At 42.4% G+C, this 15,588-nt stretch overlaps 1 protein-coding gene across 7 annotated transcripts in view; it reads right to left on the bottom strand.

The window, feature by feature from the left end:
- Positions 1–15,588, bottom strand: part of LOC103296290 (phospholipid-transporting ATPase ABCA3-like) — a 451,749-nt gene that overhangs the window by 321,822 nt on the left and 114,339 nt on the right. For all 7 annotated transcript variants that reach the window (XM_054714397.1, XM_054714395.1, XM_054714398.1 and 4 more), the window contains one exon: positions 14,970–15,143. In XM_054714397.1, the coding sequence (XP_054570372.1) occupies positions 14,970–15,143 (174 nt within the window). The remainder of the gene's footprint in view (positions 1–14,969; positions 15,144–15,588) is intronic.

Here is a 15,588-nt window from a genome sequence, read left to right as displayed (position 1 = left end):
TGAAATAAAAATAAAGAACAAAAATGTCAAGAAAAAAAAAGCAGAACTACAAGATCCTATTCTTCTACTTTACCCCTCATGCTAAACTCCCACTGAAATAACCATAAGGATAAAAAAACTTGGAAAAATAATCAGCAGCACTAGAGATGGATGCTGACTACCAATCAGAAGAGAAAGAGTAGTTTTTCTTATATATAGTACTGATAAAAAGGGAAAAAGGAAGTCACTGAAAGAAGACAAATAATCCTTTATTCTTCTAACTAGAGGCCCAGTGCATGAAATTCATGGACTGGGGGGAGGGGGTCCCTCAGCCAAGCCTGCACCTACTCCAATCTAGGACCCCTTGGGGGATGTCTGACTGCCAGTTTAGGCCCAATCCCAATCCCAGTCTGGGACTGCTGGCTCCCAACTGCTCACCTGCCTGCCTGCCTGATCACCCCCTAATCACTCCCCTGCCAGCTTGGTCACCACCAACTGCCCTCCCCTGCTGGCCCGATAGCCCCTAATTGCCCTCCCCTGCAGTCCTGGTCCCCCCCCAACTGCCCTCCCTTGCAGGCCTGGTCCCCCCAACTGCCCTCCCCTATAGGCCTGGTTGTCCCTAACTGCCCTCCCTTGCAGGCCTGGTCACCCCTAACTGCCTTCTCCTGCTGGCCTGATTGCTCAAAACTACTCTCCTCTGCCGGCCATCTTTGACCACACTGGGGCAGCCATCTTGTGTGAGGGCATGAGGGTCAATTTGCATATTACCTCTTTATTATATAGTATTCCTCTATTTCCAGATAAAATGTAGTACAACTGAAAAAGCATGAGGGCTTGCAGTAAACTCCTAATTCAAAGAGGCAAGATATGAAGATGACAATAACCCATGTAATTTGTCCTTCCTTCAACAAGAGCCCTCCCTTTCCTATAGACCAGGACCATCAGCAGAATATTCATGAACACTGTCTTTCAGAAAGCTATGATGGTCAAAATGAAAGCCATTTTAAGGCAAGGAACAGTAAATTAGAAACCACAAGAAAAAATGAAGGTATAATGTAAATTTTCAGAAAGTTTACCATAACTTGAGAAATTTTACACTCAAGCACAATATAAGAGAAAATAAATAATATAGAAAAGAAACAATCTATCTATATAATAGAGGAATATGCAAATTAGCTGGGATACTGTAATGTCAAGACCTAACAGCAGGAACCTGAGGCTGCATGGCACCTGGCCAGGGCGAGGGACCTCTGGCCACGTCTCCCGCCCCAAGGGGCTTGACCTCAGGCTGTGTCCCCTGCCCCAGCACCGGGTGGGGGACCTCAGGTGGCACCCCCCCACTTGGCAGGGCTTGACATGAGACCTCAGGCCATGCCCCCTGCCCCAGCAACAGGCCGGGAAACCTCATGCTGTGCCCTCTACCCCAGTGCCAGGCCGGGAGACCTCAGGCTGCACTCCCCGCCCTGGTGCTGGGCCTGGGGTCCTCAGGCTGCGCTGCTTGCCTGGCATGGCTTGCCTGGCATGCTGTGCCCTCTACCCCTGTGCCAGGCCGGGGGACCTGAGGCTGCAACCCCTGCCTGGCGCCGGGCTGGGTGACTTGTGGCTCTGCCCCTGCCCAGAGGGGCTTGACAGGGCTGGGGCAAGCTGGGTCTGGGTCTCCAGCATTTTTGAAGCACGTGTGGGTGGTGAGCAGAGACTTGACTCTAGGTCCTGTGGTGTGCCCCTGACTCTGAAAGGAGGGAGATTTTCATATACATTTTACTAATTTTCTTTCATCTCTGACACTTCTATTATAGAGAAAGGGCAAATAGCAATATTAAAATATTTCCTCTAATTAATTCCCTTTTGATGTGCACAAATTTCATGCACCAGGCCACTAGTCCTGTATTAATAAAACCCTAATATGCAAATTGACCAACCAGCAGAACGACTGGTCGCTATGAATGTGCACTGACCACCAGGGGGTAGACACTCAATGCAGGAACTGACCCTGGTGGTCAGTGCGTTCCCACAGAGGAAGCAATGCTCAGCCAGAAGCTGGGCTCACACCTGGCAAGCACAATAGCAGTGGCAGGAGCCTCTCCCACCTCCGCTGCAGGCGGGCGGTAAGGAGTGAGAGGTCCCAGACTGTGAGAGATCACAGTGCATGCGTTTTATGCACCAGGCCTCTAGTAACTACATAGTAAAATAAAATAACCAGGTAAAAATAACTCAATTTGAAAACTAAAAGTGTACATCCTGTTGCAGACTAAGTTAATGAAAACCCCATATCCATATAAATTCTAGTGAATTTTTAATGCTTCATGTATAAAGTAAGACTAATATAAGTATCTATAAAGAAATCATACATATATTCTTTCAACTGACTACTCATTGGAAGAAGATTTTTGTTCAATCCTCCTTATCCATCAGTATGCACAACAAAATTCTCATTAAATCCCAACAAAAATTTTCATTGGATTTGACAAAATAATTTACAATTCAAGAAGAGAGCAAAGTGACAAGAGTAACTAAAGAGCAGGTATAGGTATAAGACTGACATATTAAAACTTGTTGTAAAGCAATAATGAGTAAAAACACTGTGGTATTAAAAGAAAAAAATAGGGAGAAACCAAGATGGAGGCATAAGGTAAACACCTAATTGTTGCCTACCACAACAATTTTGAAACTACAACTGGAAAACAGAGCGCACACCGTCCAGAACCACCGGAAAGCTGGCAGAATGGAAAACCTACAACTAAACAAAAAAAAGAGAGGGGGACGCTGAGCCTCAGGAGCTGTGGAGGTGCGGAGATCCGTGAGTGCGGAAAGGGCGGGCAGCTGAATACACGGCAGGCTTGCTCGCAGCGCGTGGAGAGGGAGGGCAGCAGACGCTGTGTGGCTAGCTTTCTCGTTTGGGAGAAAAACAAAACCTCCCGACTGCACTGAAATCCAGCTGCGGTCGGGGAGAAACTGGTCTGTTTGGCAGCGGGCGAGGCTCGAAAGCTGCCTTCTCTCAGAGGCGCGCAGCCATTGATTAGAGCACAGAGAAACCAGCCCTCTTAGGGCAAAGCAGACGGGAAACCAAAGCTTGTCTGTGCCATCCTGAGACTCCGCCCCATCCAAGCTGAGCACAGAAGCTCTCCCAATGGAGACACTGCTGATCCTCACAGCCAACTGGCTTGGAGATCAATTCCCACCAGTGATACCAACAATCCCAACCACTCTGAACTCCAGTTTCTGGGGACACGTGGGGGACCCAGACGCCTACAGGACTCTCGGCCATCGCTCGGAGAGTGAGAGTGACTTTTCTGTCAGTGTGGACGACACCAGATTTCAACCACTCTCATAAGGGACACATTCAAGAGGCAGACTCAGTGAGCACCAAAGCCCTACTGTGTCTCAAGCACAGCTATTCTTCCGTTATAGACACAGCAGGCCCTCACAACCAGTTGGCCTGGAGGTCAATTCCTCCCAGTGTACCAACAGCAATCAGGGCTTTTAACTACACCAAGACTTTCCACTCAGTCCACAAAGGGGAGTACCAAGAGCGACCACCTAGGGTGATTGAGGAAGCTGAGCTACCGGCCCCTATAGGTCACCGACCACACAAAGCCACTCCATCAACACAGGGAGGCAGCCAAAATGTGGAGACATCGAAGTATGTCACAAGTAGGAGAGATAGATGAAAGCAAACTAATGGATGACACAGTGTTCAGAACCATAGTTATAAGGTTACTCAAGAATCTTCTAAAAACCGCTGAGAAACTTGAAGAGACCTTCAAGGACCTAAATGAGAATAAAAAAAAAAAAATGGAAAAGGACCAGTCAGAAATTATGCATACACTGTCTGAAATAAAGAATATACAGAGTAGACCACCGCACCCGAAGAGTCAAACCAAAGATCTGGAATATGAGGAAGAAAAAAACACCCAACCAGAGAGGCGGAAAGAAAGAAGAATCCAAAAGTGTGAGGATAGCATAAGGAGCCTCCGGGATGGCTTTAAGCGTACCAATATCCGAATTTTTGGGGTGCCAGAAGAGAGAGAGCAAGATACTGAAAACCTATTTGAAGAAATAATGACAGAAAACTTCCCCCACCTGATGAAAGAAATAGACTTACAAGTTCAGGAAGTGCACAGAACCCCAAACAAGAGGAATCCAAAGAGGACCACACCAAGACACATCATAATTAAAATGCCAAGGGCAAAAGACAAAGAGAATATTAAAAGCAGCAAGAGAAAAACAGTTATTTACCTACAAGGGAGCACACATACGACTGTCAGCTGATTTCTCAACAGAAACTATGCAGGCCAGACGGGAATTGCAAGAAATATTCAAAGTGATGAATAGCAAGAACCTACAACCAAGACTACTCTACCCAGCAAAGCTATCATTCAGAATTGAAGGGCAGATAAAGAGCTTCACAGATAAGAAAAAGCTAAAGGAGTTCATCATCACCAAATCAGTATTATATGAAATGCTGAAAGGTATTCTTTATAAAGAGGAAAAAGAAGAACAAAGTAAAGATAAAAATTATGAACAACAAATACATATCTATCAACAAGTGATTCTAAAAATCAAGTGAATTAAAAATCCAAGGAACAGAATAAACTGGTGAACATAATAGAATCAGAGGCATAGAATGGGAGTGGATTGATAATTCTCAGGGGGGAAGGGGTGTCTATATGGGGGGTATGGGAAGAGACTGGACAAAAATCATACACCTATGGATAAGGACAACGGGGGGGGGGAGGGGAGGGAACCGGGTGATGGGGAGATATGGGGAAAAAAAGGAGAAACAATTGTAATAATCTGAACAATAAAGATTTATTTTAAAAAATAATAAAATAAAATAAAAAAATAAGTGAAAAAAGACCACCAGAAACAGATCCATGCACATACGGAAACTTGGTATAAAACAAAGGTGGAATTATAAGCCAACAGAGAACAAACTATCCAATAAATGATTGTAACAGCTCCATTTTCCTATTGAAAATAATCAAATTCTTACCTCATAATAAACAGATGTATCAACTCTATGCTTATTGAAAATCCAAATGTAAAAATGGACATATACAAATTTAGAAGAAATTATACGATTATTATCTTTATGACTCTGGGTATGAAAGGATTTCTTGGAAAAGAATGACAAAATGATTACATTAAATTAGGGAAGCTAACAATGCAAATGTCATTTTTGAAATGAGGTCTATTCTAGAAATAAAGACAAGGAGGAAAGGCACATTCCCAAACCCACAATGAAAATAGAATGAAAAGGATGGAAAACAGGTACATGGATCCTAGGTTTTTCCATTTCAGGGAGACCGTGCAGAATCATTCAGGGTATCATGTAGAAATATCCAACAGTATGTGATTGTGACATTGGTACTGGCAAAATTAGGCAGCTAGATACATGGGCCTGAAGCAGTGCTACTGGCTCCTTGTGTCTTAAAAGTCAGAGCTTGCAGAACTTTCTAAGTGTTTGTGAAAGCTAAAGATTCTCAGAGAGAGACAGACATTGGTAGAGACCCAGATGAGAAAAGTAGCCAGAATCACATTTCTAACAGATGAGCTACCAGTGCATTGTGCTACATGGGCCATAAATAATCACACTTACGCTCAGTCTTGGTATTCTACCATAGAGGCAAAAATTCCAGAAGACACCACATAGATTGGATGTCCCCATATTCATCTATCATAAGAGAATCATAAATTCCCACCCACATGCATATAATCTTGAAGAATAAAAGAATAAAAGATGCCTGGAATTAAATAAATTATTTAATTTGAAATGAGGTCTATTCTAGAAATAAAGACAAGGAGGAAAGGCACATTCCAGAGCTTTAGGGAGCAACTGCTCGCCAGAAACTGCTCATCCAGAACATGAGTAAGTCACTGGGTTAGATTGACATCTTTTCAGCCCAGTAGTGCAGAGTTTGGAGGAAAATTAGTTATAGGAAATAAAGAAGCTATATTTGTTTTTTAAATGAGAGTAGTGTAATGTATTACTGGAAAGGATGGAGAAGAATGGAGGAAAACTCATGCACCATCAGAGAAATTGATTTCTTTTTGAAGATTATTGTAAAAGCAATTAAAATTAAGTTATGGAATATCTCAACATGGCGGCCAGCAGGATGGCAGTGAGAGAGAGCGTGTGAGAGAGTAAAGAGCAAGAGGGGCAGGTGTGGATGGGTGGTGTGTGTGTGTGGGTGAGTGAGGAACGGTTATATCTCACAGAGTCTGGGGACTGGTGGAAAGCGCTCTCCTGGACATGGAGCCCCTGCTACTGAAACAGGCCTGCTGCTGGCTTGGACGCAGAGTCTATGTCATCTTGAAGGGGGAGGAACAGAGGCCAATAGCACCATGACATCAACATCCAGACTGCACTCCAACACCACCCTGCACCATGCAGTGAGCTGCTTGTCTGCCACCCATTCAGTGAGTGGCAACCTACCTTGCTGGCAGCTCCCAGGAGGGACAGCAGGACAGGGAGATTTCTGATATTGTGCCTCTCCCCTGCATGCCTGACCTGGCTCTTCAGGACTCTGTGAGTTCCCGATGGTGGTGTGCCTGAATGTGGCTCTTCAGGGTCCCAAGCATCCCAGCACCCAGCTGCTGTGCCAGTAACCCATGTGCCAGCACCCTATATACTTGGACCTGGCTCACCTGGACACTGTGTGCCCATTCCCCATGCATGGAACCAGAGCTTCAGGGACCCATCATGCCAAGACCCAGCATGTCTTGTAGCTGCAGGCCTGTCCCAGCACTCAAAACTTCATACACTCCCAATGGCTGCATGCCCAGACCCAGAGCTTCAAGGACCCCCATGCACCAGTGATTGGTCACTGTGCCAGCACCCCATGTGTGTGGATACTGCATAACTGGACCCAGAGCTGCAGGACCTCATGCTGGTCCTCATCCTGCATGCCTGATCCAGAGCTTTAGGGAGCAACTGCTCGCCAGCACCAGCAACCCTACAACTGGACTCTGCACTGGTCTCTGCACCTAGAGCTCCCACTTCGGGGACTGGGCACTTTAGAACCCTGTTGGACCCGGAGTTTCAGGGACTCTGCACACCCAGACCCAGCTTGCCTTGTTGTCACACACCTAGACTTAGTGCTTCAGAGACCTCACTGGAGTCATATACTAGAAGAAGTGTGTATGTGCTCCTGCTGACCCCAAGCCCCTGCATTGGGCAACCGGGAAACCATATCCACAGGGGAAAGGAACACAACTCAGAGAGGAGACAAAGGTATGAAACTAAAGGCAGACCTAGCCGCTGGACTAAAGAGTCCCAGACCATTGGATCTCTAAGGGCTTCAACTTCTCAGGCCTCAAGCAGGTTGCCCAGGGCCAGAAAGTGACAGCAACTCACATGACATAGAAACAAATACAAAGAGACAGCAAAAATGGAGAGACAAAGAAATAAGCCATAAAGGAAAGAAAAGGAGGAATCATCAGAAAAGAAACTAAATGAAATTCAGGAAAGCAATATGTCAGAAAAAGAATTCAGAGTAAGGGTCATACAGTTCCTAAACTGGCTGGGTGAGAATATCAACAACATATGTAAGAACCAAGAGGTAATGAAGAATGAATGATACGGCTACAATAAAAAACACAATGGAAGATTTCAGCAGTAGATTAGAAGTGGAGGACTGAATCAGTGAGTTAGAAGACAAGGCAGAAAAACACAACCAATCTGAACAGCAATTGGAGAAAAAAATTAGAAAGCAGGAGAGGAGCTTAAGGGAGCTTTGGGACAACATGAAACAAAGCAACATCTGTAAAATAGGGGTGCCAGAAGGACAAGAGTAGGAGCAAGGATTAGAAAACTTATTTGAAGAAATAATGACAGAAAATCTTCCTGATTTGGGGAAGAAAGTCACATAAGGACAGAGAGTCCCAAACAAGATGAACTCAAAAGACCTACACCAAGACATGTCGTAATTAAAATGGCAAACATGTATATATATAAAAGCCTAAGTGACCATCACAACCGAACAGATAACCGAACAGGCTGCATGGGGTGACTAGGCCAGCAGGGGGGTTAGTGAGGGATGACCAGGATGGCAGAGGGGGGCAGTGAGGGGTGACAAGATTGGCAGGGGCAGGGAGTTGGGGGTGACCAGGCCAGCAGGGGGGCCAGTAGGAGTGACCAGACTGGCTGGGGGGGGGGGGGGCAGCTAGGGGTGACCAGACTGGTGGAGGGGGAGCAGTTGTGGGTGACTAGGCTGGCAGGGGGGCAGTTGGAGGTGACCAGGCCAGCAGGGGGGCAGTTAGGGGCCATCAGGCAAGCAGGCAGATGAGCAGTTAGGAGCCAGTGATCCCAGATTGTGAGAGGGATGTCCGACTGCTGGTTTAGGCCCTATCCTCAGGACATCCTGGGGACATCCCCCAAGTGGTCCCGGATTGGAAAGGGTGTAGGCTGGGTGGAGCCCCCCCCTCCCGCCATGCATGAATTTCATGCATTGGGCATCTACTTAATGATAAAGAGAGAATATTAAAGGCTGCAAGAGGGTGACAGAGAGTTACCTACAAAGAATAACCCGTTAGATTATCAAATGATTTCTCAACAGAAATACATCAGGGCAGAAGGGAATGGGATGAAGTATATAAAGTGATGCAAAGCAAGGGACTGAATCCAAGAACACTCTGTCCAGCAAGGCTATCATTTAACATTGAAGAGGAAATCAGGAGCTTCGCAGACAAAGAAAGGCTCAGGAAGTTTATTGCCATCAAGCCAGCAATTCAAGAAATACTAAAGGGACTGTTGTCAAAAGAAAAAATAGAAAGGGAAGAAGGAACACAAACATAAAGAATAAAAATAGCTACAAACAAGCACTTATCAATAATAACCTTAAATGTAAATGGATTAAGTGGTCCAATCAAAAGATACTGAGTGGCTGAAAGATACTGAGTGGCTGAATGACCCATGTATATGCTGCCTACAATAGACCCACCCCAAAACAAGAGACTCACACAGACTAAAAGTGAAGGGATGAAAAAAAGCTGGGGTAGAAATACTTACATCTGACAAAATAGACCTCAAAGTGAAGCCCAATAACAAAAGATAAGGAAAGCTACATCATAATACTAAAGTGCTTGGTCCATCAAGAGGACATAACTATGGTAAACATATATGCACCCAATTCAGGAGCATTCAAATACATAAAAAACTTGTGGAAGATATCAAGGGAGAGATTGAAAATATTACAATCATAGTAGGGGACTTTAATACCCCATTGACATCACTGGATAAATCTTCAAAAAATCAACAAGGAAACAGCAATTGTAAACAATGATTCACTAGATCAGATGGACTTAAAACCTTTTGCACTCAGATGTCGAGTGTGACTCAACACGGTTAGCATTAGGATAAAGGAATCAAGAAAAAAGCAAGCGAGTGCAAAGGGTTAATTGACATCTTCAAAATATTTCACCCCAAAAATATGGAATATACATTCTTCTCAAGTGCACAAGGGACATTTTCAAAGATAGACCACATATTAGGACACAAGCTAAGTCTTTACAAATTCAAGAAGATTAACATAATATCAAGCATTTTCTCAGATCACAATGGCATACAATTAGAAATAAACTACAACAAAAACAAGAAAAAAAATCAAACACATGGAGGCTAAACGGCATGTTATTAAACAATGATTGCATTAGCAAAGAGATCAAAGAAGAAATAAAAAAAAAACATCCTGCAAACAAATAACAATGAAATTACAACAACCCAAAATCTATGGGACAGAGTGAAAGCAGTCCTGAGAGGGAAGTACATAGTATTACAGGCATACCTCAAAAACCAAGAGAAACGGGTAATAAATAATCTAACTCTGTAACTTGAAAAATTCGAAAGAGAGCACCAAGAAAAGCCCAGAGTAGGCAGACTGAAGGAAATAAAAATATCAGAGCGGGAATAAATAACATAGAGACCAAAAACAACAACAAAAGATCAATAAAATCAAGACCTGGTTCTTTGAATGAATAAACAAGATTGATGAACCTCTAGGCAGGCTCACCAAGAAGCAAAGAGAGAGGACCCAAATAAACAAAATCAGAAAAGAAAGAAATGAAGTAACATCATACCCCACAGAAATACAAAGGATTGTTAAAAAAAAAAATACTGTGAACAACTCTATTCCAACAAACTGGCCAACCTAGATGAAATGGACATATTCCTAGAAAAATATAATCTTCCAAACTCAATCAGGAAGAATAAAAAATCAGATTAGGCTGATAACAATGGAAGAAATGGAAGCAGTAATAACAACCTTCCATCAAATAAAATCCCTGGTCCAGATGGCTTCACAGGGGAGTTTTACCAAACATTCAAAGAAGAACTAAAACCTACCCTTCTCAGACTATTCCAAAAAATTCAAGAGGATGGCATACTTCCAAGCTCTTTCTGTGAACACAAAAGTGCCCTAATCCCAAAACCAGATAAAGGCACTACAAAGAAAGCGAATTACAAGCCATATCCCTGATGAACATAAATGCTAAAATCCTCAACAAAATCCTAGCAAATCAAATCCATTATTATATTAGAAAGATTATACACCATGACCAAGTGGGATTTATTCTGGGGATTCAAGGATGGTACAACATCCACAAACCAATAACGTGATATATCACATAAACAAATTGAGACAAAAATTACAAAATCATATCAATTGATGCAGTAAAAGCATTTTACAAAATTCAACACCCTTGCTTGATAAAAACTTTCAGCACAGAAGGAATACAGAGATCATACCTCAACATAATACAAGCCTTAGACGACAAACTTACAGCCAACATCACACTCAATGGGCAAAAAATAAAACAATTTACCCTAAGAGAGAAACAAGACAGGGATGCTCACTTTCACCACTCCTGTTCCACAAAGTACTGGAAATACCACAGTGATATGACAAGAAGAAGAAATAAAAGGCATTCAATTTGGAAAAGAAGAAGTAAAACTGTACATAGAAAGCCCTAAAGACTCCATCAAGAAACTACTAGACTTAATAAATGAATTCAACAGTGTAGCAGGATACAAAATTAACACCCAGAAATCTATGGCTTTTTTTGTACACCAATAATGAACTCACAGAAAGAGAAACTAAAAAACAATCCCATTTACCATTGTACCAAAAAATTAAGATACCTAGGAATAAATGTAACTAAGAAGGTAAAAGACCTGTACTCAGAAAACTATAGAATGTCTAAAAAAGAGATAGAGGAAGACATAAACAAATGGAAGAATATACCATGTTCATGGATTGGTAGAATCAACATCATTAAAATGTCCATACTATCCAGAACAATGTATAGATTCAGTGCAATCCCCATTAGGATATCAATGGAATATTTCAAAGACCTAGAACAAACTCTCCAAAATTTCATCTGGAATACAAAAAGACCTAAATTAGCTGCAGCAATCCTGATAAAGAATAACAAAGTTGGAGGGATCTCAATACCAGATATGAAGCTATATTACAAAGCCACTGTTCTCAAAACTGCCTGGTGCTGGCACAAGAACAAATATTTAGACCAATAGAACAGATCAGAGAACTCAGAAATCAACCCAAGCCATTATGCTCAATTAATATTTGACAAAGGAGACAAGACAGTCTCTTCAATAAATGGTGTTTGGAAAACTGGACAGATACATGCAAAAAAATGAAACTAGACCACCAACTTAAACCATACACAAAAATAAACTCAAAATGGATAAAGGACTTAAATGTAAGATGGGAAAAACCATAAAAATCTTAGAAGAAGCCATAGGCAGCAAAATATGAGACATATGTGTTAGCAATATATTTACAAATACAGCTCCTAGGACAATGGAAACTAAGGGAAAATAAATAAATGGGATTACATCAAAATAAAAGGCTTTTCATAGCAAAAGAAACCATCAACAAAACAACAACAAAGCCCAGTGCGTGGGAGAACATATTTGCCAATTTTATATCTAACTTAGAGGCCCTGTGCACGAAATTCATGCACTTGAGAGGGGGTTCCCTCAGCCCAGCCTGCACCCTTTTGCAGTCTGGGACACCTCGAGGGATATTTTCCTGCCAGCTCAGGCCCAATCCTCGGGGGGATCAGGCCTAAGCTGGCAGTCAGACATCCCTCTCACAGTCTGGGACTCTTACAGTCTGGGATTCCTTGCTCCTTAACCCATCTGCAGTGGAGGCGGGGAAGGCTCCCGCTACCACCGCTGTGCTTGCCAGCCATGAGATTGGTTTCTGGCTGAGCGGCGGTCCCCCTGTGGGAGTGCACTGACCACCAGGGGGCAGCTCCTTCGTTGAGCGTTTGCTCCATGTTGGTAAGTGGGCATCATTGTGACTGGTCGTTTCGCAGGTTTTTCCGCTGTTCAGTCAATTTGCATATTAGGGTTTTATTATACAGGATAGGGTTTAATCTCCAAAATTTATAGAGAACCCATACAACTTGACAAAAAGGAAGTTAAACAATCCAATAAAAAATGGGCAATACACCTAAATAGACACTTTGAAATTGGACATACAGAAGGCCAAGAGACATATGAAAACATGCTCAAAGTCACTAATCATCTGAGAGATGAAAATCAAAATGATGATTAGGTATCACCTCACACCTGTCAGAATGGCCATCATCAACAAATCACCAAACGACAAGTGCTGGAGAGGATGTGGAGAAATGCACTGCTGGTGGGAATGCAGACTGGTGCAGCCACTTTAGAAAACGGTATGGACTTTCCTCTAAAAATTAAAAATGAAACTCCCATTTGACCCAGTAATCCCACTTCTAGGAATATACCCCAATAAGTTAGAAACACCAATCAGAAAGGAAATATGCACCCCTATGTTCATAGAAGCACAGCTTACAATAGCTAAGATTTGGAAACAGCCTAAGTGCCCATCAGCAGATGAGTGTGGTATATCTATACAATGGAATACTATGCTGCTGTAAAAAAGAAAGAACTTTTACCATTCACAACATTACTGATGGACCTGGAGAGCATTATGATAAGTGAAATAAGCCAGTCATGGAAACATAAATGTCACATAATTTCACTCATTTGTGGAATATAAAGTACAATATAAACTGATGAACAAAAATAGATCAAGAGACATAGAAGCATCGAACAGACCATTAAACCTCAGAGGGAAGGCAGCAATTTGTAGGAGGGGGTGAGGGTAAGAGATCAACCAAAGGACTTGTGTGCATGCATATAAGCACAACCAATGGTCACAGACAGTGGAGGGATAAGGGATTGTGCTGGGGTGTGGAAGTGGGCAGAGAGAGGTTAATGGGGGGAAAAGGAGATGTATGTAATACTTTCAACAATGAAGAATTAAAAGAAGTACTAATAATATTCCAGAAACCTTTTTGATTAGCTAATAAATAATCAAGTGCTTAAAGTCTGACTGACAGTATACAGGGGTGGGCAAAAGTAGCTTTACAGTGGTGAGTACACAAAACTTTATTCTTAAATTATTTGCTTGTATTTTTCCATATTAACAATTGTAAACACACTTTTGCCTACACCTGTATATGTTGTCAATGACAAAATCAGGCTTTCACATGAAAGATAGAATCAGGGAAGCTATTGTCTATCACCATGAGTTGGAGAGTTTCTGTATACTTAGACATTTCTGATGAGATCAGTGGAGTTGTTAACTGATGGTTGCTTTTTATAGATAAAAATAGGTCAATGAAAACAGAAATTTGAATCCTATTATGAAACAACTAGCGTTCCCATTGCAGGAAAAATCCTGCAATATAGGATTTCCTGCTGCACTCTACCCCGCCTCCGTTCCTCCCTTGTCGCCCGCCCCGCCCCGCCTTCTCCGCCAGCCCGCCTGCGTTTCCCTTCGCCCCCAGCCCCGCCTCCGCTCCGGCCTTGTCACCCGCCCCGCCTTCTCCGCCAGCCCACCTGCGTTTCCCTTCGCCCCCAGCCCTGACTTCGCTCCTCCCTTCTCCTCCCCTCCCCTCCCGCCCCCCGGCTTGCTTGCTTCTTCGAAGCTTTACTCCCTTCTGCAGCTCTTGGCTTCTTTCGATGGTGTCTTGATATGCAAATTAGCCGCCATCTTTGTTGGGGTAATTTGCGTACTTGTCCTGATTGGTTGGTGGGCGTGGCTTGGCTGGTGGGCGTGGTTTAGGTGTAGCGAAGGTGCGGTCAATTTGCATATTTGTCTATTATTAGATTAGATGAGTCTCCATTCTAGTTTAATGGAGTACAACCAAGACAAATCTAGGAAGGGCTCCATCAGTGAGAGTGGATTCCTAAGCATGTGATTTTAGGAGCAGGTTCACTATAGCTAATCATAACACTGGCAATGGCTAAGTGGATTTTTGTCTGGGTCAGCCTTATCTGAGGAGAGTAATGTAGATAAATCCAATATGAATGTGGTAACCAAATTCTGTACTTCAAATCTAAAGAATTTACTAATAGATATGGTTATCTTTGTTATTATTAGCCTTATTAATAAGTAATAATTATAATTAGAAAAAAATTAAGTTATGAATACCTTATAAGATACCATTTTATATCTAGTAATTTTTTATATTAGTATGCATTTTCTATAAGCAATATATATGTACTATTGAGAGTAATAGCAAAAAATTGGAAACCACTTAAATGTGCATTGAGAAAACTAGTTAATTATAGTATTTCTTCACAATGAAATATTATACAGCTTTGTAATAAAAAAGGAGTGTGTCTATATGGGAAGAGGAAAATATATAGCATTAGGAAGATATAGCAAGTTGTAGATTAGAAAGTTTAAAATTATTTTATTTGAAAGTATAACTGGGGGTTTATTGTGAAGCGATGGAACTTTTAATTTTTTACACTTCTGACTTCTTTTACAGTTAACATAATTGTCTTTATAAAAAATCAAAAATCTGGGAATAAATAATATTTGTTACATTTCTTACCATCTTACCCACTGTATCACACACCCTGCCTTATTCTACCTTTCTGAGAATCAAATAGTAAAGGCAAAATTTTCAAGGCAAACACTTACCCTTTATTTCTAACTTGAGCAGAAGATTAATCCCCAGAGCCAGTGCAACATTTGAGCTGAGACAGGCAGCCATCTTGTTGGTGAATGTTATCTGTCCATAGTTATTAATAATAGATTTAAATGGAAAGAAACTGGCAAAATATAGGAGGCTTCCAGCAGAAGCAGCCAAATGGACTGCAAATAAAAAGAAAATTATTAGGTCAGTTTTAAGCAATATGCAAAATAATGAATTATAAGTAATTTTTTATCTGTATATATAAAAGGCTAATATGCTAAGTGTCTGACTGCCTGACCAGTCGCTATGACACGCACTGACCACCAGGGGGCAGATGCTCATTGAGGAGCTGCTGAGCTGCAGTTAGTTGGCAGCGGCGGTTCTTGGGTGATGCACCCTGAAACCAGAGAGGAGGGAGCCCGATTCCTCGTGGGGCCACATGATTCCACCTTCGGCCGTGGGTTATGTTGTTGCTGGGGCACTGTCGGCACGAATCTGGTTTACTGCACACTTGCATTTGTGTTCCACACCCTGTACTACAGCAAATTTGCAAGTGCCCTCTTGCACTCTGGGACCCAACAGGGGATGTTGGATATCTAGTTTCCACCTGATCCCCACAGGCCA

This window comes from Eptesicus fuscus, chromosome 4 (assembly GCF_027574615.1).
Source record: "Eptesicus fuscus isolate TK198812 chromosome 4, DD_ASM_mEF_20220401, whole genome shotgun sequence".
Taxonomy (NCBI): domain Eukaryota; kingdom Metazoa; phylum Chordata; class Mammalia; order Chiroptera; family Vespertilionidae; genus Eptesicus; species Eptesicus fuscus.
Note: the sequence above shows the minus strand (reverse complement) of the source record. Positions and strands in the feature narration are given on the sequence as shown.